Raw genomic sequence first — 27,956 nt, forward strand, 5'->3', positions numbered from 1 at the left:
GGCCAATTCCGGTTGAAAAAATGCAGAATTTGTTGTGAGACATCTTGGAATACTCCCGCTTCAGTCCCTGCAGTTTCATGAAGTTCTGATAAGTGGCGACGCTATACGCAGCCCTCAAAATCCCGTCTGTATCGGAGGAGCGTTCCAAGCAGAGAGGTATCGTTACGTTCCTTTTGGCGGAATACTTGGGCATCGCAGATATTCATAGGAGCTTGCAGAATCTACGGAGTCCTGGCAGTGAATAGAAGCAAAGCGAGTCCTGGACGAGGCGTCTGTCATCATTGTAACAAGTTCGTGCAAAACTGCCCGCCGGCCGGAGTGGCCGAGTGGTTCTAGGCGCTACAGTCTGGAACCGCCCGACCGCTACGGTCGCAGGTCCGAATCCTGCCTCGGGAATGGATGTGAGTGATGTCCGTAGGTTAATTAGGTTTAAGCAGTTCTAAATTCTAGGGGACTGATGACCTCAGAAGTTAAGTCCCGTAATGCTCAGAGCCAAAACTGCCCAATCTCCCACGTGCCGGACTGCCGCTCACAGCTGCTGCTCTTGCAATGTCGGAACGTGCGGACACTCTCATTCTAGGTGATCGACGGATCACAATCAGACATGTCGCTGCTTTACTGGACGTCTTGTTAGCAGTGCTGACACACTCATTCATTGGTTGCAGCACACAAAGGCGTGAACAGAAGACCATAAAGAGCAATGAAGGGCCATCTGTGAGGAATTGCTTGCGCGCTACGAAGCTGATCGTGACAATTTCTTGTCGAACATCGTCACAGGCGGTGAAACATGGGTCCATCACTTCGAACCGGAAACAAAACGGCAATCAATGAAGTGGCATCACACCAACTCTCCTCCTCCGAAGACGTTCAAAGCCGCACCCTCAGTCGGTAAAGCCGTGGCAACGATAAACACTGACATGTGTTGTACTACCCTCAGACAATTGAAGAAACGACTTCAGCTTGTTCGTCGCCACAAAAACGCGAACGTGCTTCTCCTACATAACAATGGAAGGCCTCGCACAAGTCTGCACACCCTAGAGGAGTTCACACAGCACGTGGATGGTGGGAGAGGGTTATTGATGCACCAAGGTGTTGGTTCCCAGCTCGACCAATAGAGCGACACCATGCAGGCATAAACGCCCTTCCAGTAAGATGACGTTGATCGGAGATTGTATTGAAAAATACGGTTCTGTAGAAAGTGGAGTGGGGAACAAATTGCCGCATTGGAATCCTGAATCCCAACATGTTCAAGAAAAAATTGTGTTGCATTGCGTACTGAACGCTCCTAGTAATGTCACTGAAATAAGAATATACGTACCATAGATGCTTCTATCCCCGCCCCCCCCCCCCCCCCCCATGGACCATGTCGTTCTTGAAGAGGCTTGCGTGTCTCAGTGGGACAGATAGCCATACCGTAGGTACAACCACAACTGAGGGGTATCTGTTGAGAGGCCAGACAAACGTGTGGTTCCTGAAGAGAGGCAGTAGCCTTTTCAGTAGTTGCAGGGGCAACAGTCTGGGTGATTGACTGATCTGGCCTTGTAGCATTAACTAAAACGGCTGAAAGCAAGGGGAAACTACACCCGTAATTTTTCCCATGAAGCTTTATTGTATGGTTAAATGATGATGGAGTCCTCTTGGGTAAAATATTCCGGAGGTAAAACAATTCCCCATTCGGATCTGAGGGGGGAGGGGGGGCTACCGAGGAGTATATCGTTATCAGGAGAAACAAAACTGGCGGTCTACGGTTCGGAGCGTGGAATGTCAGATCTCTTAATCGGGCAGATAGGTTACAAAATTTAAAAAGGGAAATGGGTAGGTTAAAGTTAGATATAGTGGTAATTAGTGAAATTTGATCGCAGGGGGAACAAAACTTCTGGTCAAGTGAATACAAGGCTATAAATACAAAACCAAGTAGTAGTAATGCAGGAGTGCGTTTAATAATGAATAAAAAAGTAGAAACGTGGGTCAGCTACTACAAACAGCATAGTGAACCCGTTGTTGTAGCCAAGATAAACAGGAAGCCTACGCCCACCACAGCAGTACGAGTTTATATGCCAACTAGCTCTGCAGATGACGAACAGATTGAAGAACTCTGATGAGATAAAAGAAATTATTCAGTTAGTCAAGGGAGACGAAAATGTAATGGTCATGGGGGACTGGAATTCGTTAGTGGGAAAAGGAGGTAAGGAAAAGAGCATAACTAAATCATAGCTAACACTTGGTTTAAGAATCATGAAAGAAGGTTGTATACGTAGAGGAGGCCTGGAGACACTGAAAGGTTTCAGGTAGATTATATAATGGTAAGGCAGAGATTTGGGAACCAGATTATAAATTGTAACACATTTCCAAGTGCAGATGTGGACTCTGAACGCAATCTATTGGTTATGGATTGTAGATTAAAACTGAAGAAACTGCAAAAAACTGGGAATTTAAGGAGAGGGGACTTGGTTAAGCTGAAAGAACCAGAGGTTGTAGAGAGTTTCAGAGAGATTATGAGGGAACGATTGACAGGAAAAGAGGAAAGAAATACACTAGGAGAAGAATGGGTAGCTTTGACAGATGAGATAGTGAAGGCATGAGAGGATCAAGTAGGTAAAAAGACGAGAGATATTGAAATTAATTGATGAAAGAAAATATAAAAATGCAGTAAACGAAGCAAGCAAAAACGAATACAAACGTCTCAAAAATGAGATCGACATGAAGTGCAAATGGCTAAGCATTTAGAGGACAAATGTAAGGATGTGGAGGCATATATCACTAGGGATAAGATAGATGCTGCCAACAAGAAAATTAAAGAGGCCTTGGAGAAAAGGGAACCACTTGTGTGAATATCACGAGTTGAGATGGAAAACCAGTCCTAAAGAAAGAATAACCACTTCTAAGCAAAAAAGGGAAAGCAATAAGATGGAAGGAATATATAGAGGGTCTATACAAGGGTGATGTACTTAAGAACAATATTATGAAAATGAAAGAGGACGTAAATAAAGATGAAATGGGAGATATGATACTGCATGAAGAATCTGACATAGCACTGAAAGACCTAATTCGAAACAAGGCCCCAGGAGTAGACAATATCCATTAGAGCTACTGATAGCCTTGGGAGAGCCATGAGACAGGCGAAATACCCTCAGACATCAAGAAGAATATAATAATTCTATTCCCAAAGAAAACAAGTGTTGACAGGTGCGAAAATTACTGAACTATCAGCTTAATAAGCCACGGCTGCAAAATACTGACACGAATTATTTACAGACGAATGGAAAAACTAATAGAAGCCGACCTTATGGAAGATAAGTTCGGATTCCGTAGAGATGTTGGAACACGTGAGGCAATACTGACTCAATGACTTATCTTAGAAGATAGGTTATGGAAAGTCAAACCTACGTTTCTAGCATTTGTAGACTTAGAGAAAGCATTTGTCAATGTTGACTGGAATACTCTCTTTCAGATTCTGAAGATGGTAGGGGTCAAATACAGGGAGCAAAAGGCTATTTACAATTTTTACAGAAATCAGATGGCCGGTATAAGAGTCGAGGGACATCAAAGGGAAGCAGCGGTTGGGAAGGGAGTGAGACAGGGTTGTAGCCTCTCACCGATGTTATTCAATCTGTATATTGAGAAAGCACTGAAAGGAACAAAAGAAAAATTCGGAGTGGGAATTAAAATCCATGGAAAAGAAATAAAAGCTTCGAGGTTTGCCGATGACATTGTAATTCTGTCAGAGACAGCAAAGGACTTGGAAGGGCAGTTGAACGGAATGGACAGTATCTTGAAAGGAGGATATAAGATGAACATCAACAAAAGCAAAACAAGGATAATGGAATGTAGTCTAATTAAATCAGGTGATGCTGAGGGAATTAGATTAGGAAATGAGACACTGAAACTAGAAACTGAGTTTTGGTATTTGGGGAGAAAAATAACTACTTATGGTCGAAGTAGAGAGGATATAAGATGTAGATGCGTGTGTCAGTGGGACAGATAGCCATACCGTAGGTACAACCACAAAGGAGGGCAAGAAAAGCGTTTCTGAAGAAAAGAAATTTGTTAACATTGAGTATAGATTTAAGTGTAAGGATGTCTTTTTAAAAGTTTTTGTATGGACTGTTGCCGTGGACGATGAATAGTTAGGACAAGATAGGAAAGAAGCTTTCGAAATGTGGTGCTACAGAAGAATGCCGAAGATTAGATGGGTAGATTAGATAACTAATGAGGAAGTACTGAACAGAATTGGGGAGAAGAGGAATTTGTGGCACACCTTGACTAGAAGAAGGGATCGGTTGGTAGGACGTGCTCTGAGGCATCAAGGGATCACCAATTTAGTGTTGGAGGGCAGCATGGAGGGTAAAAATCGTAGAGAGAGGCCAAGAGATGAATACACTAAGCATATTCAGAAGGATGTAGGGTGCAGTAGTTACTTGGAGATGAAGAAGCTTGCACCGGATAGAGTAACAAGGGGAGCAGCATCAAACCAGTCTCTGGACTGAAGACCACAACAACAACGATAGATGCTTCTGGGACTGAAGTAATGCACATCACAAATGTCGAAGGAAAATTGATATAAAATTGCCGAAGCACTCAGAGGTCCTACTGGAGACGTCAGAAAGACGATAAAATCATTAGATTCTTGCAAATGGTGCAACATGGTGAATAACCAGAAGCTTTGTAATTCTTTTTACTAAAAAACATAATACATTTCTTTCAAATAAATAAGTACGAACACTTACGCATTACGGTAATGAAAATTAAAAATATACGTTCATACTACAGTGGAGACTTAGTTATCCTGACCTCAGTGATAGGGGTTTGCGATTATCGGGACTGTCAAAGGCAACCAAATAGCTTTGTAGTCTGGTTCGTGCGCACACGACCCACCTCCTCGCGGTCTCTGCCCTATGTGTTTCAGCATTGTTTCTGTTAGCGCGCGTTTCATTTTTATCTGACTGGAAACTGCTGCCAATGGGTGCGCCATATCGCGTCTAGTGCCCAAACAACGTTAAAGCTCAAGAGAGTGGTGTTATCCTTTAAAGCCAAAACATTTTTGATTCATTAAAAACAGAAGAACCTAGTCGTAAGTTAGAAGATATGTATGGTGTAGAAACTTCTACGATAATTGATATTAAGAAGAACAGCAATTTTGAAGTACACCTGCAAATTTGATAGTGAAGACGGGAGTGAGCATCGAAATATGATGAAAAAAGCGGAAAATGAATGTTTGGAACAACCTTTATATCGTTGGTTTTTACAAATACGATCATCTGGGCAACCGATACCTGGTTCTTCGCTCTGTAATAAAGCATTACTGTTAAATAAAAATGGAATTGGTGATGAGTTGCTTGCCTAAAGCAAAAGTTAAGAAAATTATTTAGGAATGTAATAACAGCTTGAACCAGTAAACTTTTTTGTCTGTACGTTTAGAAATAATAATTTGTTGCTATCATATACCAGTTCAAAGAACTTCATTTTCCTAAGATATATATCTAGACAGGATCCTATCCCAGTGAAAATGATTCCAGGCATTCTAAAATTATAAAGAACTACAATTTTGCAAAGTTAATCTAGTAAAATATTTTCAAAGAATTTCTTTTTTATGTAGTCAGTAAATGTTATTTGTCGAGCATTAAATGGAAAGTTTTCTGAAAATTACAATTTTGTTGAACTCCACGGGTTAGTTATGAAATGAAAGGAAAGCTCTGCTAAATGAAAACAAAAACAGGAAAGGAAATTATTTATCGAAAAACAAAATATCTTGCTATTTTCATAACTACCTTGGAATGTAGCGTATTCTGTTCATGTAAAGTAAAGTAGTATACTGAAAAAGGTTACAGTAAATGAAATGGTTCAAGTGGCTCTGAGCACTATGGGACTCAACTGCTGTGGTTATCAGTCCCCTAGAACTTAGAACTACTTAAACCTAACTAACCTAAGGACATCACACACATCCATGCCCGAGGCAGGATTCGAACCTGCGACCGTAGCAGTCCCACGGTTCCGGACTGCGCGCCTACAGTAAATGAAACTATACTGCTTAAGTCCAGTGCTATAATCGACATAGAACTTAATCAATAGATTAAGCTTATTTTTCGAACACTGTTTAGTGAGGACTTCAAAAGAGTTGGAAGTCTTTACCATTCTCAAACAAAGCACAAATTAAGGGCCAATATTTGGTTTATTGCTTGGATGGCCCGTAAATGAAAGAATGATAATTTAAAAGTATGTGTTAATATTGTGTTAGGAGCATAACGTAGTAACTTTGCTTAGCTAACTTAGAATAATGACTGGTACTTTAAATCTCACTTATGGAGAACGCTCATTCCAGATTTCTCTGTGTCTACAGTTGAATAATGATATCTACACAAAAAATACAGATAGTGTTAATGTGTTTTGGCGCTGTAGTATAATTCCTCTGGAGTTGACAAAGTAAGATGAAAGTTAGCTGTTGTAGCTGGCGACAGTTCGTAAATAGTCGTGACCACATAAAAGATCTGGAACCAAGAGGTTACTGGTTCGATCCGCGATTACCTGTAATATTGCTCCATACTGGAATCTCTTCAGGATACGAAATAATAGCCTGATTCTTGTATCCACTAGACACACATTACGTGGCCAAAATACTTTTAAAATTCCTGTAAAAGGGGTAACGTTAACCTGGGAATGTGAGATTTAGAATCTACTTTACGAGTAACTTTTGTAGGAATTCTTAGAAAAGGTATTGCTTCGAACATTCCTACAGGAGGCGACATTTAGAAATCAAGGTTACACATGTTATACTTATTTCTGTGTGACAGGATGTTATAATGCTAATCGTGTTTTTTTTCCTATGAGTGTACTAATAATACTGTAAAAGAGTTAAATTTTATAAAGTGGACGAAAATGATATGACCTGGGATTTAGACAGCTGATGAAATCATTATCGTCGAAATGTTTAGCTTCTTGGCGGGAGAGTACAGCTTAAAGATATAAAATTAACAAAGAGCGAGTAACAATATTAGTTTGCGCAGACGCCACCGGTATCCACAAAATGGTTTTATTCTTCAATGGAAAATCCCAAAACTCCACATTCTTCAAAAATACCAAGGTTCCCTTCAATTATACCAACAAAAAAGGGCATTTATGAACACCGAAATATTCATGATGTGACAGTAGTGTTATTCTTGAAGTAAAAAAGTTCCAACACGAAGTTGGTAAACAAGGAAAAGTCCCAAATTTACTGGATAAAGCGCCAGATCGTCATTCGGCTGAACTGTCCGAGAGAGTAAATGGGATGTCTACTGCACAATTTTTGGAGGCTATAAATGAGCTAGCATCATCCGCAAAAAGCATCAGTGACCTTCCGATGTCATCCACAAGGTCATTTATGTATATTGTGAATAGCAACGGTCCTACGACACTCCCCTGCGGCACACCTGAAATCACTCTTACTTCGGAAGACTTCTCTCCATTGAGAATGACATGCTGCGTTCTGTTATCTAGGAACTCTTCAATTCAATCACACAATTGGTCTGATAGTCCATATGCTCTTACTTTGTTCATTAAACGACTGTGGGGAACTGTATGGAACGCCTTGCGGAAGTCGAGAAACATGGCATCTACCTAGGAACCCGTGTCTATGGCCCTCTGAGTCTCGTGGACGAATAGCGCGGGGCACTCGTCCGTTAACTGAAACTCCAGCTCGTATCAATCACACACATTTCTGGAAAGCAAGACTATGTTCAGGCAATTGGCAAATGGCTGGTTTAAATGGCTCTAAGCTCTATGGGACTTAACATCTGACGTCAACAGTAAACTTAGAACTATGTAAACCTAACTAACCTAAGGACATTACACACATCCATGCCCGAGGCAAGATTTGAACCTGGGACCATAGCAGATGCGAGGTTCCGGACTGGAGCGCCTAGAACCGCTCGGCCACTGACTTGATTAGTTCTGCGCCTCCCCTTGTGGAACACATGCAAGAACACAACTACAAATTAGAAATTAGAAACACTTGAAAACGATCACCCTTGCAAGCTAAAACATGAGAAGCAAGCAAAGTGTTCGGCCATTGAATCATGCTCGTCGCCACTGACTATGGAATGACCTCCTCTGGGCACTTGGGAGGAGATAACGACAAAACTACGTTAAAAAGTTCTCTTACTTATTTAAAAAAAATCAGCACATGCCACTTCTTAGCACTTAAATTCTTGGCATCGGTATAGCACATCGTCCAACGGATAATGAGGACTTCATAAAACCGTGGAACGGTGATATATATGCTGGCGTGAGCTGTCGCCAGTACACCAGTCGGCAAAGATGCAGCGCGAAGATCGATAGCAGGCCCTGGATCAGGCGCACCTATCATGAGAGAAGCCAGAGACACACCGACAAGCAAACGGCCGCCAACGCCCTCTCGACTGCGTGTTTTTAGATCGCTGCCACTGACCGGAGGGACTCACTAACTCACCGTCACTGACTCACTAACTCACACTCCAGTTTGGCGTCTCTCAGTCCACTCGCAGAGCGGGCCACTGGCTGCGATAGTACATAGCGGCCAAAATTTTGACTATAGCAAGACTGCCGACATTGTCTGTAAGAGGAGTCTCACTGAGGAGCTTCTGCCACGACTCATGGACTCTATTCCAGGCAAGTAGAGAGCCGTGTAAATCCACGTGTGCATTTGTGTTGCAGGATGAGCATACCGGCCACCCATAACAACATGCTCTCCCTTGCGTTCTTGGAACAAGACACGACAGTGGCGACGAGGATGATTCACTGGCCAAAGACTTTGCTTGCTTCTCTTGTGTTTTAGCTTCCAAGGGTGATTGTTTTCAAGTGTTTATAATAACTAATTTGTTGTTTGTTCTTGCATGTGTTCCATGAGGGGAGGTGCAGAACTAATCAAATTTCTCTTGAAGCTTTGCTTCCTTTTTTCATATAACGTATTTATGCAGACCATGAATTCCCCGCCCCCTAAACCCCCTGCCGCCGCTCCTCAGTCGCAGACGGCCAAGGTTTTCAGAATCAAGAAATTGCTACCTTACTGACGACGGAACAACAACTACTGGCTGCACAAGCTGCGTCGGCAGTACAACAACAACCGACCAACCAACCAGTCCAACAAGTGTCGCCGACTAGCAAACCGAAGTTCCGGGAATTTAAGCACACAGAAGAGGGATGGACCGAGTACTGGCACAGTTCCAAGCACGTTGTGAAGTTCTTCGTGTTCACGGTACTGTAAAGTTAGAATACTTTCTTTCGATTGCGTGGTCCCCAGTGTTCAGGTTAATACAAAAAAATTCCCGACGAACTCGCCTATGACCAAGTAATCGCTGCATTGACTCAAAACTATGACCAGCAAGTCCAAGTAGCTTGCAGAAAAAGCTGGAACAGACGTACCGCCAGTAGTACACAGAATTAATGGAAATGACTAGGAAGTGTAAATTTAACTCTAGTTGTGGTAACTTTTACAGTCAAATAATGGCTCTGACCACTATAGGACTTAACATCTGGGGTCATCAGTCCTCTAGAACTTAGAACTACTTAAATCTAACTAACCTAAGGACATCACACACATCCGTGCCCAATGCAGGATTCGAACCTGCGACCGTAGCAACAGCGTGGTTCCGGACTGAAGCGCCTAGAACCGCTCGGCCACACCGGCCGGCCTTAGTGCATTTGGAATCTGCCAAGCCAGTAATTTCGCAAGTCGACGCTTCTTCCTACGGAATCGACGCTGTGCTTTTTCACAGAATTGGCGCACAAGACAGACCTATTGTTTTTGCCCCAAAGTTGTTAACTCAAACTAAGTGCAATTATTCACAAATTGAAAAAGATGCTCTCGCTACTGTCTATGGTGTGACCCAATTCAATCACTGGTAGCAAGTTCTATTTAGTGACAGATAACAAGCCTTTGCAGTCCCTGTTTCATCCTCCAAAGCCGGTTCCTACACGCACTGCTCAAAATTTGCAAAGTTGGGCTTTGTTGATTTCGCAGCATCAGTACAGACCTAAAGCAAAGCACGGCAATGCAGGCGCCCTATCACGCCTTGCGATTGGCCCAGACTCTCATCTCCCGCATCTTATTGCTAAATAGATGAGCAGGACTGTGAAATGCCGGAATATTTTCCCTTCCACTACAGAAAAATTTCACAGACCACTTACGCTGATCCAGATCTCAAGGTTTTGTTGCATTATATTCGCACGTCTTGGCGTCGATCATTGTTCATCATAGTTCAGAATGACAGTGGGCAATCTCGTGTGCTTATTCCCGGCGTTGTAACCGCGACCGGAACGTTCGTGGGGTTGCCGAGAACGAAGCGCGGCGGGACCAAACGGGGGCGGCCCGCGAACAAACAAACGAACGAGAAAGGACGGACACGAACAACGACGGACAACCGAGCAAGACCTTACGACGACAATATGCAAGAAGCAACGGGGTCACAAGCACCAACGTAACGAATTCACAACGTCCACTAGTAAAAGAAAACAAATTACGGTAAACACGCTGCCTGTAGCCGAGATGTCGATACACTCACGCGAATATCAGTCTGCTAAGCTGAGGTTTTTTTTTTTCCTTTATCGTTATTTCATGCCTCAGCTGAGGTGGGCTGGCAGCGGCCTACATACTCCTCTCTTCGGCTAAGAGACACAACATACAGACACGGAAGACAGAGCAAACATAAAAAAGCATGGTAAATACGTGAGCATTGCACAATACATTTGAAGTGGTTCGACGGAAGGCACTGTACATGAAGGGCGTCACCAGTTGAACAGGCTAAGACATCCAGGTGGAGACGCTAACGTAGTAGAACACTGATGAAAACACTGTACACAACAGAGAAACACTGATGCACGGAAAACACTGGTGACGATCATCGGCGAAGCACTCACACTGACGAAGAGGGGGCGGCCTGCCTGCAGGTGGAAGGGAGAGGTAGGAGGCGGGAAGGATGGGGGTGCAGCCAGTGGGAGAAAGAAGGGTGAGTGGGGGGAGGAGAGAAGAGAGGGGTTGGAAGTTGGGGGGGGGGAGGACGCGGGAGAGAGGAGGGGGGGAAAAAGGAAGGTGAGGAGGGAGAGAGGGAGCCCTGGGGGAAAAGAGGGGGTAGACGGACGGGACAAGGAGGGAGTTGGTGGAAGCCACCTTGGGAATGGAGGGTGTGAAGATGGAGAGCAGGTGGGATGCAAGAATACAGGGGCGGCAGCAAGCTGGGATGGGCGAGGATGGGAGAGACGTGTGGGGGATCGATCTTGTGGGAGGTGTAAGTGATCCGTATCCAGTCGAGGAAAAGGTGTGGGAAGGGAAAAAAGTCGTGCAGGATCCATGTGGCGGATGGGAGGCATATGTGATAGGGGCGGCGGAGTGTGTGGCATTCAAGGATTTGGAGGGACTTACAGTAGGTGGGAGGGGTGAAAATCCAGGCTGGATGGGGATAGCAGAGGATGGGGCGAATGGGGTATTTATATGTGTGATGGTGGAGGGGTCCAGAATCCATTTGCATCCAGAAAGGAGCTTTAAGAGGCGGAGTCAGGAGCATGCCTTGGCTTGGATCGTCCGGAGATAAGGGGTCCAGGAGAGGCAACGGTCAAGGTACTTGAGGGTGGCATAAAATCAAGGAGGCGGAATGATCGCCTGGGTCTTTGAAGGATTGACCTTGAGCAACCACTGGTTACTCCAAGTGGTGAACTGGTCAAGATGGGATTGGCGAAGGTGCTGGGAGCGTTGAGAGGTGGGGGCGAGGGCAAGGAAGGCGGTGTCATTGGCGTACTGGAGAAGATGTAAGGAGAGTGAAGGCGGCTGCATGTCTGCCGTATAAAGAAGGTAGGGAAGAGGGGAGAGGACGGAACCTTGGGGCACACCGGCGGAGGGGTAGAAGGTGTAGGAATCTGTGTTATGGATGGTGACATAGGAAGGACAGTGGGAAAGAAAGGAGCGATCAGACGGATGTATTTGATAGGAAGGGCCAAGGGCTTGAAGAGGAGACAGTAATGCCATACTCGGTGGTAGGCACGTTCAAGGTCGAGGAAAATGGCGTAGCGACAGGAGTTATTCTTAGCTGAGCGAGAGGCAGGCGCTTATATACAGGATACGGTATGTCGCTATTGCTCCACTGTGGCGCCCTCAAGTTATACACAGATATACACAGACCAGGCACGTGCCCAGCCACGGCTTATGGCACGAAGGATGTAGAGTGGTAATCGAGAGTGGCTGTAGAGTGGTAATCGAGAGTGGCTGTAGAATGGTAATCGAGGTCCGTGTCGTCTAGCGCGGATTCGAAACCCGCAGCGCTTGGTACCAGACCCGGTGTGTTGTAAAAGGATGTGTTGCGATTGTTCCACTAAGGACATTGGGGAGTTGTTCATACTAAACAGCACTGTACTTGGCAGGACTTGAACGCCCACATTGAACAGATGAAGTCACCATGTCGCGCATGTGCGTAAAAGAAATTCGCTCCACCACAGACATTCCCAGCTTGGTCTAAGACTCAATCGCCATGGCAGCAAGTGCAAATTGACTTTGCAGGACGATTTTGAAACACCCGTTAGCTCATAGTGGTAGACTCTTTTAGCAAGTTCCCATTTGTGGTGTCCATGGCTTTTACATTACGTAGCAGCGTTCAGGCGTTATCCTCCATATTTTGCATAGGTTTGCCAGATCAGTGGTCTGCAGGTATCGCTTTGCGCCATGCGGTCTTGTTCTGTTCAGTGTTTATGGCCACTGTAGGCGTTAGGCATAATCCAGGGACGCATTGGCTCTTGACTGCGGGTCACGATGGTTGCAGTGCCGCAACCAGAACCAAATTCGTGCGTGACATTTGTTCCGTGATTCTGATGATTTTCTTCCCTTAGATTCATGGCCTCATGGGCAAGCGCAGCCTTCGCAGCCGCCCAACGGTGCCACCAGGGCATCCCAGGAGGAGTGGATGGACGATGCACCCTCCTCACCGCCGCCGTCCCCACTCGCCTACCCGATGGACGTGGACCGGTCGTCGCCGACGCCGTCGTCGCCATCAGTGTCTCGGGACACACTCTCAGGCCTGGACGTGTGCCCTGGCAGCAGTGTCCTCGAGGATGTTATTGTTACTTCGCAAACCAGATGGCGGGGTACAGTCGGGAGTATGTCGTCCACCAGTCACGGATCCCGGCTTATCTCTACTTTCAGCATCCTGCCTCCCTCTCCATTGTCGTTTGCATCTTCCCTACACGGCAACGGTGCAGCATTTCGGGGGAGGGGTGGGGATGGGGGAAGGAATGTGCTGGCGTAATCTGTCACCAACAAACCAGTCGGCAAAGATGCAGCACGAAGATCGATAGTAGGAGTTGGATCAAGCACACCTATCACGAGAGGCCAGAGGCACACCGACATCCAACATGCCGCCAACGCCCTCTTGACAGCACGTATTTAGGTCACCGCCACTGAGCGGAGGGACTCACTAACTCACTGTCACTAACTCAGTGACTCACACTCCAGTTTGGCGTCTGTCAGTCCACTCACAGAGCGGGTCACCAGCTACGACAGTACATGGCGACCAAAATTATGACTATAGCAACATTGCCGACATTGTCTGTAAGACAACTCTTACTGAGGATCTCGTACCACAACTAATGGACTCTATTCAAGTTAAGTAGCAGCTATCTGTTCATGTAAACAAAGAACCGTGTTAATCCATGTGTGCATTTGTGTTGTAGAAAGAGGATGCCGGCCACCCATAACAACATCCTCTTCCTTCCGTGGAACAATACACTACAGTATATGTATTCAGTGTGCACGGGCCTCAAGTACATATTCAAACCTACACACGCAATTTTCTGGCATTGCATAGTGCCTATTGACTAATTCTAACACTTGTCACTGACTACAATAAACACAATCACGTATCATGGTTATCGTTGTGCAATTCCAGCCGTGAACAGCATTCAGGCGATTACCGGATATGTTCTCATCATGTACTGATTCTACACTCACATTTTCTCATCTTTATGATGTGGCTCAAGCACGTTACATTTTCCTTGCTGCCATATTAGTGCAAATGCAATGCTAATGTTACTCACCAGAACAAGTGCTTGGCATTGAACAAACCATCAGACGCAAAATGAAAGAATTCTTGGATTAACGTATTGAATCTATAGCAACTTAAAGTTGCCACAAATACTCAAATATGTGAATTTTAAAATTTTCCCGGCGAATTGACTCTTCAAACAAATTTCGGGCTTGCAGCCGGTCGTCGTTCAATACTTCGCACGATATTTCAACTGGGCACCTGCCAGTCATCTTCAGTTGAGCCGTCGCATAGTAGGTCTGTTACATTTTCTAAGTGACCTGCCAATAAAACGCAGTCTTTGGTTAGCCTTCCTCGCAACGTTTTCTATGTATTCCTTTCAATTGAAGTTTTTCGTAATTGTAATACCTAGGTATTTAGTTGAAGTACGGCATTTAGATTAGTGCGAAGTATTGAAAGACTACCGGCTGCAAGCCAGAAATTTGTTTGAATACTAAATATTTCTTTTTTCTCTAACACACGCTGCCCTGACAATAATTCCTGAAACCTGAAGGAAGAAGTGAATCATGACCTGAACAGCTCTAATTTTAGGATTAACACCCCGTCAAACTGAAATTTCCGCCCATCTATTAACACATCTCCATCTACATGGATACTCTGCAAATCATATTTAAGTGTCTGGCAGAGGGTTAATCGAACCACCTTCACAATTCTCTATTATCGCAATCTAGTATAGCGCGCGGAAAGAATGAACATCTACATCTTTCCGTACGAGCTCTGATTTCCCTTATTTTATCGTGATGAATGTTCTTCCCTATGTAGATCGGTGTCAACAAAATATTTTAGCATTCGGAGGAGAAAGTTGGTGATTGGAATTTTGTGAGAAGATTCCGTCGCAACGATAAACGCCTTTCCTTCAATGATGTCCAACCCAAACCCTGTATCATTTCTGTGACACTCTCTCCCATATTTCGCGATAATACAAAACGTGCTGCCTTTCTTTGAACTTTTTCGACGTGCTCCGTCAGTTCTATATGGTAAGGATCCCGTACCGCGCAGCAGTATTCTAAAAGAGAACGGACAAGCGTAATGCAAATCAAACGGCTCAGAGCACTATGGGACTTAACATCTGAGGTCATCAGTCCTCTAGAACTTATAACTACTTAAACCTAACTAACCTAAGGACATCACACACATCCATGCCCGAAGCAGGATTCGAACCTGCGACTGTAGCGATCGCGTGGTTCCAGAGTGAAGCGCCTAGAACCGCTCGGCCACAGCTGCCGGCGGACAAGCGTAGTGTAGGCAGTCTCCTTAGTAGGTCTGTTACATATTCTAAGCGTCCTGCCAATAAAACGCAGTCTTTGGTTAGCCTTCCCCGCAACGTTTTCTATGTGTTCCTTTCAATTGAAGTTTTTCTAATTGTAATACCTAGGTATTTAGTTGAATTACGGCTTTTAGATTAGACTAATTTTTTTGTGTAACCGAAGTTTAACGAGTTCCTTTTAGCACTCGTGTGGATGACCTCACACTTATTTAGGGTCAAATGGTTCAAATGGCTCTAAGCACTATGGGACTTAACATCTGAGGTCATCAGTCCCCTAGACTTAGAACGACTTAAACCTAACTAACCTAAGGACATCACACACATCCATGCCCGAGGCAGGATTCGAACCTGCGACCGTAGCAGCAGAGCGGTTCCGGATTATTTAGGGTCAACTGACACTTTTCGCACCATTCAGATATCTTTTCTAAATCGTTTTGCAATTTGTTTTGATCTTCTGATGACTTTATTAGTCGATAAACGACAGCATCATCTGCAAACAACCGAAGACGGGTGCTCAGATTGTCTCCCAAATCGTTTCTATATATAAGGAACAGCGAACGGCCTATAACACTACCTTGGGGAACGCCAGAAATCACTTCTGTTTTACTCGATGACTTTCCGTCAATTACTACGAACTGTGAACTCTCTGACAAGAAATCACAAATCCAGTCGCATAACTGAGACGATATTCCATAAGCACGAAATTTCACTACGAGCCGCTTGTGTGGTGCAGTGTCGAAAGCCTTCCGGAAATCTAGAAATACGGAATCGATCTGAAATCCCTTGTCAATAGCACTCAACACTTCATGTGATTAAAGAGCTAGTTGTGTTTCACAGGAACGATGTTTTCTAAAGCAATGTTGACTGTGTGTCAATAGACAATTTTCTTCGAGGTAATTCATAATGTTCGAACACAATATATGTTCCAAAATCCTGCTGCATATCGACGTTAACGATATGGGCCTGTAATTTAGTGGATTACTCCTACTACATTTCTTGAACATTGGTGCGACCTGTGCAACTTTCCAGTCTTTAGGTACGGATCTTTCGTCGAGCGTACGGTTGTATATGATTGTTAAGTACGCAGCTAATGCATGAGCATACTCCGAAATGAACCTAACTGGTATACAGTCTGCACCAGAAGACTTGCTTTTATTAAGTGATTTATGTTGCTTCACCACTCCGAGGATATTTACTTCTACGTTACTCATGTTGGCAGCTGTTCTCGATTCGAATTCTGGAATATTTACTTTGTATTCTTTTGTGAAGGCATTTCGGAAGGCTGTGTTTAGTAACTCTGCTTTGGCAGCGCTGTCTTCGATAGTATCTCCATTGCTATCGCGCAGAGAAGGCATTGATTGTTTCTTGCGCTAACATACTTCACATACGACCAGAATCTCTTTGGATTTTCTGCCAGGTTTGGAGACAGAGTTTCGTTGTGGAAACTGTTATAAGCATCTCGCATTGAAGTCCGCGCTAAATTTCCAGCTTCTGTAAAAGATCGCCAATCTTCGGGATTTTGCGTCTGTTTAAATTTGGCATGTTTGTTTCGTTGTTTCTGCAACAGTGTTATAATCCATTTTGTGTACCAAGGAGGATTTGGTATAAATATCTCAACTGCTGCCGATACTATTTCTTTGAATTTAAGCCACATCTGGTCTGCACTTATATCATTTATTTGGAATGAGTGGAGATTGTCTCTCAGGAAGCCGTAAAGTGAATTTTTATATGCTTTCTTGAACAGGGTTTATTTTTCGCTTATTTTTCGAGGATTTGGGGATTACAATATTCACTCTCACTATGACAACCCTGTGTTCACTAACATCTGAATCGGTTTTGATGCTCGTTATTAACTCAGGATTAGTTGTTTCTAAGAGGTCAAGTGCGTTTTCACAACCGTTTACTATTCGCGTGGGCTCATGGACTAACTGCTCGAAATACACTCCTGGAAATGGAAAAAAGAACACATTGACACCGGTGTGTCAGACCCACCATACTTGCTCCGGACACTGCGAGAGGGCTGTACAAGCAATGATCACACGCACGGCACAGCGGACACACCAGGAACCGCGGTGTTGGCCGTCGAATGGCGCTAGCTGCGCAGCATTTGTGCACCGCCGCCGTCAGTGTCAGCCAGTTTGCCGTGGCATACGGAGCTCCATCGCAGTCTTTAACACTGGTAGCATGCCGCGACAGCGTGGACGTGAACCGTATGTGCAGTTGACGGACTTTGAGCGAGGGCGTATAGGGGGCATGCAGGAGGCCGGGTGGACGTACCGCCGAATTGCTCAACACGTGGGGCGTGAGGTCTCCACAGTACATCGATGTTGTCGTCAGTGGTCGGCGGAAGGTGCACGTGCCCGTCGACCTGGGACCGGACCGCAGCGACGCACGGATGCACGCCAAGACCGTAGGATCATACGCAGTGCCGTAGGGGACCGCACCGCCACTTCCCAGCAAATTAGGGACACTGTTGCTCCTGGGGTATCGGCGAGGACCATTCGCAACCGTCTCCATGAAGCTGGGCTACGGTCCCGCACACCGTTAGGCCGTCTTCCGCTCACGCCCCAACATCGTGCAGCCCGCCTCCAGTGGTGTCGCGACAGGCGTGAATGGAGGGACGAATGGAGACGTGTCGTCTTCAGCGATGAGAGTCGCTTCTGCCTTGGTGCCAATGATGGTCGTATGCGTGTTTGGCGCCGTGCAGGTGAGCGCCACAATCAGGACTGCATACGACCGAGGCACACAGGGCCAACACCCGGCATCATGGTGTGGGGAGCGATCTCCTACACTGGCCGTACACCACTGGTGATCGTCGAGGGGACACTGAATAGTGCACGGTACATCCAAACCGTCATCGAACCCATCGTTCTACCATTCCTAGACCGGCAAGGGAACTTGCTGTTCCAACAGGACAATGCACGTCCTCATGTATCCCGTGCCACCCAACGTGCTCTAGAAGGTGTAAGTCAACTACCCTGGCCAGCAAGATCTCCGGATCTGTCCCCCATTGAGCATGTTTGGGACTGGATGAAGCGTCGTCTCACGCGGTCTGCACGCCCAGCACGAACGCTGGTCCAACTGAGGCGCCAGGTGGAACTGGCATGGCAAGCCGTTCCACAGGACTACATCCAGCACCTCTACGATCGTCTCCATGGGAGAATAGCAGCCTGCATTGCTGCGAAAGGTGGATATACACTGTACTAGTGCCGACATTGTGCATGCTCTGTTGCCTGTGTCTATGTGCCTGTGGTTCTGTCAGTGTGATCATGTGATGTATCTGACCCCAGGAATGTGTCAATAAAGTTTCCCCTTCCTGGGACAATGAATTCACGGTGTTCTTATTTCAATTTCCAGGAGTGTAATATTCAGAGAATGCGTTTAGCACAATTTCGGATGATATTTTATGCGTACCTCCGGAACTGAACATGCATTTTCGCCAACATATCGAGGGTAAATTAAAGTCACCACCAACTATTATCGTATGAGTCGGGTACGTGTTTGAAAACAAAGTTTTCTTTGAACCTTTCAGCAGCTGTATCATCTGAATTGGGAGGTCTGTAAAAGGATCCAATTATTATTTTAGAAACGTTAAATATTTCACATGCTTACAGTGATGGAGATGGCTTCTCATTTCATAGGACTAAAGGGAAGACACAGTAACCTTTCAATACCCACTTTAAATTCATTGATGGTAGAAATGCGTTCCTTGGCCATGGAACCATTCCTTGACGTTCTCATCGTTGGAAAATCTTTCCCATAGGTGTTCTTTCAGCTTACCGAAAACAAGAAATCGGACGGTGCAAGACCTCCCACCGAAAACATCGAAGGGAAGCTTGTGTTGTCGGCGCCGTGTGGGGTGCTGTGGTATTGTTCAGGAAACCACTGACTTTCATTAACTTCCACGTTTCCTGTTGTTTTGTTGTTTATGGCGTTGCACAGCGACGTCAATATTGCACAGTACGAAACTGCGATAATAACTGTGTGGTTTAATATAAACTAGACTACTGACCATTAAAATTGCTACACCACGAAGATGACGTGCTACAGACACGAAATTTAACCGAAAAGAAGAAGATGCTTTGATATGCAAATGATTAGCTTTTCAGAGCATTCACACAAGGTTGGCGCCGGTGGCGACACCTACAACGTGCTGACATGAGGAAAGTTTCCAGCCGATTTCTCATGATGCCTCGTGTAAGGAGGAGACTTTAATAAAGGTCGGATTGTAGACTATCGCGCTTGCGGTTTATCGTATCACGACATTGCTGCTCGCGTTGGTCGATATCCAATGACTGTTAGCAGAATATGGAATCGGTGGGTTCAGGAGGGTAATACGGAACGCCATGCAGGATCCCAACGGGCTCGTATCACTAGCAGTCGAGATAACAGGCATCTTATCAGCATGGCTGTAACGGATCGTGCAGCCATGTCTCGATACCTGAGTCAACAGATGGGGACGTTTGCAAGACAATAATCATCTGCACGAACAGTTCGACGACGTTTGCAGCAGCATGTACTATCAGCTCGGAGACCATGGCTGCGGTTACCCTTGACACTGCATCACAGACAGGAGCGCCTGCGATGGTGTACTCAACAACGACGAACCGGGGTGCACGAATGGCAAAACGTAATTTTTTTTCCAGGTTCTTTTTACAGCATAATGATGGTCGCATCCATGTTTGGCGACATCGCGGTGAACGCACATTGGAAGCGTGTATTCGTCATCGCCATACTGGGGTATCGCCCGGCGTGATGGTATGGGGTGCCATTGGTTACACGTCTCGGTCACCTCTTGTTCGCATTGACGGCACTTTGAACAGTGGACGTTACATTTCAGATTTGTTACGACCCGTGGCTCTAGCATTCATTCGATCCCTACGAAACCCTACATTTCAGCAGGATAATGCACGACCGCATGTTGCAGGTCCTGTACGGGCCTTTCTGGATACAGAAAATGTTCGACTGCTGCCCTGGCCAGCAAATTATCCAGATATCTCACCAAGTGAAAATTTCTGGTCAATGGTTGCCGAGCAACTGGCTCGTCACAATACGCCAGTCACTACTCTCGATGAACTGTGGTATCGTGTTGAAGCTGCATGGGCAGCTCTATCTCTACACGCCATCCAAGCTCTGTTTGACTCGATGCACAGGCGTATCAAGGCCGTTATTACGGCCAGATATGGCTGATCTGGGTACTGATTTCTCAGGATTTATGCACCCAAATTGAGTGAAAATGTAATCAGATGTCAGTTCTAGTACAATATATTTGTCCAATGATTACCCGTTTATCATCTGCATTTCTTCTTGGTGTAGCAATGTTAATGGCCAGTAGTGTATATGTGGACAACTCGTTCGCTGTCGGAGAAAACAGCGACCACGAAATTGCCTGCTGATGGAGCAACTGCGCATTGCTTCCGCGGAGGCGAGGAGATGCACATTGAGGTGACGAATGTCACGAGATAGCCATGTGCACATGTACAGATGACAGTAATATCGCGTACACACGGTCTATAACGGCGGTGCACTGTCGGAGCTGTTGTTTCTACTCAGGTGGTTAATGGGAAGAGGTTTCCGACGTTATCATCGCCGCGCGACGGTCATTAACAGACTCTGAAAGCGGTGAGGTAGTCGCAGCTGGATGCATGGCACATTACATGTGCAAAATCGTTAGGGAACTCAATGTTCTGAGATCGACCGTGTCAAGAGCGTGCCGAGAATACCAAATTTCAGAAATTATCTCTCACCACGGAAAACGTAGTGGCCGACGGCTTTCACTTAACGACCGAAAGCAGCGGCGTTTGCGTAAAATGGTCTGTGATAGCAGACAAGCTATACTGCGTGAAATAGCCGCAGAAATCAATGTGGGGCGTACGACGAATGTATCAGTGAAGGCAGGGTGGTGAAATGTGGCGTTAATGCGCTGCGGCAGCAGACGACCGATGCGAGTGACTTTGCTGACAGCACGTCGTCGCCTGCAGCGCCTCTCCTGGGCTCGCGACTGTCTCGGTTCGACGCTAGACGACTGGGAAACCGCGGCGTGATCATATGGGTACCGGTTCAGATTGGTTAAGAACTGATGGCAGTGTTCGAGTGTGGCACAGACCCCGTGAAAGCATACACCCAAGTTATCAATAAGCCACTGTGAAAGATGGAGATGGCTGCTTAGTAGTGTGTGTGTGTGTAATTTGAGTCGCTTTGCAACACCAGGGATATCTGGCTCTGAGCACTATGGGACTTAACTGCTGAGGTCATCAGTCCCCGCTGCTTAGTGGTGTGGGCTGTATTTACATGGAACGGGCTGTGTAGTCATTGACTGGAAATGATTCTGGACTTGACGTTCCCAAACAACGATGGTATTTTTATGGGTGACTCTGTGCCATGTCAGTGGGCGACAACTGTTTGCAATTGGTTTGAAGAACATTCTGGACAATTTGCCCTACATTAATCCCATCGAACATTTATGGGACATAATCGAATGATCAATATTTCTGCAGGAGACTTCCAACAGCTTGTTGAGTACATGTCACCTCGAGTTGTTGCACTACAAAAGGAGGCCGGATACGTTATTATTAGGCATCCCATGACTTTTGTCGGCTCAGTATATATTCATTCCAAATTTGCTCTCTTTATTGCAGGTGTCAAATGAAGGACCTCTGCCTCATCGGCCGCAATTATTTGGCTTGAGAAATCATTGGGTTCTACGGAGTAACGCTCAAGGTAGTCCAGAGACGCCATAAGCTTCTGTGTGTAGGCGCCAGTGATGGCGGATCACAGGCTGAGCACTCTTTCCGATACTGCAGACGACCTCGGACGATGAAATGAGCACTGACCACTGAGATGCGCATCTGCTGAGCAATACCCACGGATAGTTACCTGTTCGTCGACTGCCTGGACACCGTCGTTCGTGGCTAATGTTTATTGCCTTTCTTCCCGACAAACATCATTAAAGCATGCCTCCTCGGTAAAACTGTTGGCCCTATCTCACTACACCTGGAGGCGACATTGCATTTGGTTCATATTCTGCCAGAACTGACAGCAAGTCGGTGAAAATTGCACGTTGTTCCAACAACAATCGCCCTGTCTCACGTACTTCGGAATGCATTTCCAGTTCTCACGTCATTGCATTCACACACTGTGGTGCACCTGTTAGGTATATTGGACCAGAACTGTTTCCGCAGAAAACCCAGAACATGTGCGCTCTACTGACAATGCGCAGCATATAACGCGCAATGGGACAATATGTGTAACTTACTTAACTAAAGCAGTCACAATGTACTGAATTATATACAATGTTCAGGGGACTGGATAAGATGAAGTGTTTCATGCTAATACATTTCTCATCTGCACTGGCTCCCTTTACTGACATCAAGCTATCCAACACATATACTCAGCAGACGAACGTATCCAAATGTTCCACGACTCCTTTTTCCGTCCTCAGAGAAAAGTCAAAGAGGTGTCGTCTGTTGTGTACCGGGTCACTTGGGAGATGAGGCTAGTGAAGCAGCAGATGAAGCAGCTAAGTACACCAATACGGAAAATTTCCCAGTGTGTCGCTCCTGATCATGCAGTTATCTCTCTGTTAAGACTGAGAAGCACAAGTCTTTGGGGGAGGCATGGTTAGGGTTGAGGAACAACAAGATGCGATCAATGAAGCAAACGACCCACCGGGGCGTCCCTCCTTGCGATCGCTGAGATAGGATGAAGTACAGATCTCTGTACAGCACAGTCTGGCACAGAGTATCAGATCAATATTTCGTATTTAACTTTTTGAAATGTAATTTTAGATATTTTAGCCACTTTCGTCTCGAATTCGTTTAATAAAGGCACTGATGGCCTATGTGCTGAGTGCCCCCCCGTACATTCACCAAACCAATGAACCAACGTTGTGATTATGAGGCACAGTACCATCATGACTGCTATGTCAACACGCTAAAATTTTCGAATTTGGACGGAGGAGATCTGAAGACAAACATGAGGGGTGCTCGTTGCTTGTTGCTCGTGGAATGTTTCCGTTTTAGCCCTGCATTTTCATGAGGTTTGGATGGGTGGTGGGTGATGGCGCTTGCACATAGCCTTCGAAACGGCTTTCCGAGCAGAAAGCTGTCATTTAGTTTAGAGCATCGAAATACTCATAGGTGCTTGCAGAATATCTGAGGAGAACTGGCAGTGAACTAAAGCACGGTAAATCACTGGGCGAGGCGTCTGTCGTCATAGCGAAAAGGTCGCGCAGACCTGTGGTCGGATGCACACACCTATGACTTCTGCAATGTTGGAACGATTTAACGTGTTCGTTGCCACAAAAATGCAAAAGAACTTCTGGTTGTCCATGACAACGTAAGACCTCAAACATGTCTGCACATCCGAGAGGAGCTCACAAAACTTCACTGGACTGTCCTTCCTTATCGAACCTACAGCCATGATCTCGCGACTTCCGAGTTCCATCTCTTCGGCCCAATGAAGGATGCACCCAGCTTGAAGCAGCACGTCGGTGATGGGGTAGAGTGGCAGCGGAGTGGCACCATGAGCGCACACACGCCCTCCCAGAAAGGTGGCGTGAAGCCGTCACGTTGTACCGAGATTATGTTCCTAATTAGGGTTTCCTAGCCAATAGAGTGGGGAATAATATGGCATATTGCAATGCTGAATAAAACCAATATGTTTTCAGAGAAAAAAAATGTGTTGCATTACCTACTAAATTGCCCTTTGTACGTCACAAACGTCACAATTCACTGGGAGATACGAGCCAACAGGGAGGAAATGTCTTAAACATGCAGACCCACGGCTGGCATTTCAGTAACTGCATTACTAGTTCTGCGACCTGTTATACCGAACTAGTCAGTGTGATGATTTGGAGAAGTTAATCTGACCTCAACACTCATCGATCTGGGCATCTGCATTGCCTTCCAGCAGGGCTACCTGAAATCTAAAGCCTTATTTTCAAACGTCGTAGGAGAGAAAAGCATTGAGTTGCAATTCGTAGACGAATCAAAGGCGAGATGAGGTGTCAGACAAATGCACAACATATCATAACAACAGGTACAGGTGATTATAAAACAAGATCATCTTTACGACATAATTTCACTGAAACTGGACCTGAAATGCTGATACTGAATTTTGATAAGTTTTTGTAAATGAGAAAGTTAGTACAAATTCCAAAACAAACACTCTTGTTGGTCTGTTCAGTATGCAGTTCAACATCTCACGGACTGGCAAGACTGAAAATATTAACTACACGCATCTTAGCAAATGCAGTAAATGAACGTTTGCCAGGATTACACGCTGTGGCAGTCAGCGGTCGAGTAGCGGAGCGATGGAGGCTCCGGCGCTCACCTGGAAGAGGTCGTCGCTGCTGCTGTGGTTGGCCTCCCACTCTGGAGAGTCGATGAACTGGTGAGGCGTGATGTAGTGCAGGTGGGCGTCGTCGCAGCTCACCCGCATCCTGCCGGAACAAGGTAAGCCATCGTCACAACACAGCACGCACACGTCACGTCACATACTGCTAGTGCCGAGGCAATTTAGTCTCTGACGACGACCATATTGTTCATGATAATGGTGTGCTGTTCAGGTGCATGACAACAAGGCGCTTGTTCTAAAATTGTATCAAAGAAGCTTTTGCAAAAGTTGTAGAATGATGTAGCATCAGCTACATGTAAAATATAAAAGCACCTTAAAAATACCACACATGCACTCACTCAGACTCATGTCCATGTGCACACACACACACACACACACACACACACACACACAAATGCACACACACAAACATACATACATACAGAAATATAAAAATCACATATTTTGTCAGTTCTAAAAGTTGTAATACAAATGAAAAAGGTAGTGAAAATAGTCGATAGATTTGCCCTGGCTGGACAGTTCTTCATCTGGTCTGCAGTGACCAGCTTGATGTGAGACAGCTAGAGAGCTTTGCTCCTGACCTTAAATAGCTGCACAGACCTGCCGTTGCTAGAGATTTCACTATGGGCTTATACACTCATGCTCATAAATTGAGGATAATCGCAGAATGTGGTCACACAACGTGGCACTCCACAAAACTGGCACTAATAGCATAGGCACATAGGGAATACACACGCCACAGATCTGTAAGTCCACGGTATTGGTGATAAGTTGAGAAAACCGTCCCAAAACACATGTGCTACAAAACGTCACTGTTTCCTCTGCATGTACCCCGGCATCAATATGGGATATGATCACCATGCACGCGTACACAGGCCGCACTATGGGTTGGCATACTCTGGATCAGGTGGTCAAGCAGCTGCTGGGGTATAGCCTCCCATTCTTGCACCAGGGCCTGTCTTAGCTCCTGAAGCGTCATAAGGGTTTGAAGACGTGCAGCATACATCGACCGAGAGCATCCCAGACGTGCTAGATGGGGTTTAGGTCTGGAGAGGAGGCAGGCCACTCCATTCGCCTGTATCAAGGTACTCCTCCACGATGGTAGCTCAGTGGGGCCATGTGTTATCATCCATCAGGAGGAAGGTGGGACCCACTGCACCCCTGAAAACGTGCAGGTGATGTCCCGATACACCTGACCTGTTACAGTTCCTCTGTCAAAGACATGCAGGGGTGTATGTGCACCAACCATAGTCCCACCCCACACCATCAAATCGCAACCTCCACACAGGTCCATGTCAAGGACATTAATGGGTTGGTATCTGGCTCCTGGTTCATGCCAGATGAAAACCCAGTGAGAATCACTGTTCAGACTATACGTGGACTCGTCCATGAACATAACATGTACTGTGTTCTTGACACCAGGCCTTATGGACTCTCCTGTGACTGCGGCTCAGTGGAATGCACCTTGCAGGTATCTGGGCGAATAAACCATGTCTGTTCAGTCGTCTGTAGAGTGTGTGTCTGGAAACAAGTGTTCCAGTGGCTGCGGTAAGGTCCCGAGCAAGGCTACCTGCAGTACTCTGTGGCCGTCTGCTGGCACTGATGGTGAGATATCGGTCCTGTACTATAGCGCCTGGACGTGTTTCATGTCTGCTGGAATAGTTGCCATAATCCTGAGATTACACTTTGTGGCACACGGAGGGCCCGTGCCACGATCTGCTGTGTTTGACCAGCCTCCTGCTGCCCCAGTATTCTATCCCTTATAACGTCATCAATACATGTTATTTGAGCCATTTTCTACACATAGTCACCATTAGCACATCTGAAAATGTCTGCACACTTACTCGCTGCACTGTACTCTGACATGCACCAACATACCTCTGCATATGTGGGCTGCTGCCAGCGCCACTGTGCGACGACCGCAGGTCAAATGCACCACATGGTCATACCCTGAGCTTATTTAAATCCGCAAACCGCCCATCGGAGGTTTGTTTCACTGTGTATCACCATTATCCTTAATTTATGAGCATGAGTGTAGTCAATAGATGGACCAGTCTAGTTGGAGATTTTATTGCCTGTACTTCAGCGACTGGACTGTCATTTCCAAGCTATCTGAGAGACCTTCCCTCGCAGGAGAGCTTTCTGCATGATCTTGCTGTTACTGGACTCACTTGTCCAGGGTAGTTGTAGTGAGCCCACAACGAGTTTACAAATTTACAACAGCTGGGGGATATGCATTTGGAAAACAGTGGTTCAAATGTCTCTGAGCACTATGGGACTTAACATCTGAGGTCATCAGTCCCCTAGAACTTAGAACTACTTAAACCTAATTAACCTGAGGATATCACACACATCCATGCCCGAGGCAGGATTCGAACCTACGAGCGTAGAGGTCGCGCGGTTCCAGACTGAAGCGCCTAGAACCGCTTGGCCACACCGGTCGGCCAGAAACAGTGGCAGAGCTAACCTGACCAAGCTGGCGACCTTCAAAACTAACTCATAGCAAATGGACTGATCTAAGAAACTTCAACATCGCAGCGTGTGAGCAATCGTTGGTTTATATATTAAAAAACGAGGCGGGTTTTTAGTTTTTTTAATAAATGGACTGACCTGCCTGAATGCACTGATGGTGACTGGACTGGCCTGCCATGGCTGGAAATGTTCGGATCTTACAAAGCAATTGAACTGATTTTCTCTCACTTGACAGTTCATCACCATGAACGTAGCAACAGGAGTAACCTTCCCAGACTGGAGCAATTTACACTTCGTCAACAGCGACATGTCTGATCTCCATAGGCTGCAGAACTTCATGCCAGATCCTCAGTGACTGGACTGTCCTATCGCGAGAGTTTCGTGTCTTACCTGCAACAATTGGGATGAGTTTATCTGGCTGGAGAGCTTTTCCCCACGCCCATAGCATCTAGACTGAAGTAGACTGACTAGCTCCAAGTGGAGAGTTTGCATCGAGCCCACATTGACTCAACTGACCTTTTCCAGGTAGGAGAGATATTTTCTCAAGGAGTGACTGGCCCGATCTGTGGTGTCTGGAGAGCTCTGCATCCATAACGCAGCAACTGGAATAGCATGTCTTTATTGATGAGACAGTCGCTAGGCGAACAGTGACTGGGAGGAAGTGCTCTGACTGGAGAGCTTTGGACATAGCACAGGGGGAGGCTGGAGATTTATATGGCTGGTCTTTAAATACTGGACTCACCTGTCGTGGCTAAGGAGCTTCGTAAACATCACAAAACTGTGTATACACAGACTGAAGTGACAAATGAAATTTGTACCAGGTC

The 27,956-nt window shown here is 45.8% G+C and overlaps 1 protein-coding gene across 1 annotated transcript in view; it reads right to left on the minus strand.

The window, feature by feature from the left end:
- Window positions 1–27,956, minus strand: part of LOC126204346 (blood vessel epicardial substance-like) — an 86,122-nt gene that overhangs the window by 30,971 nt on the left and 27,195 nt on the right. Inside the window, exon 5 of the mRNA XM_049938724.1 lies at window positions 24,637–24,745. Coding sequence (XP_049794681.1) covers window positions 24,637–24,745 — 109 coding nt within the window. The remainder of the gene's footprint in view (window positions 1–24,636; window positions 24,746–27,956) is intronic.

Source organism: Schistocerca nitens, chromosome 9 (genome assembly GCF_023898315.1).
Source record: "Schistocerca nitens isolate TAMUIC-IGC-003100 chromosome 9, iqSchNite1.1, whole genome shotgun sequence".
Classification (NCBI taxonomy): domain Eukaryota; kingdom Metazoa; phylum Arthropoda; class Insecta; order Orthoptera; family Acrididae; genus Schistocerca; species Schistocerca nitens.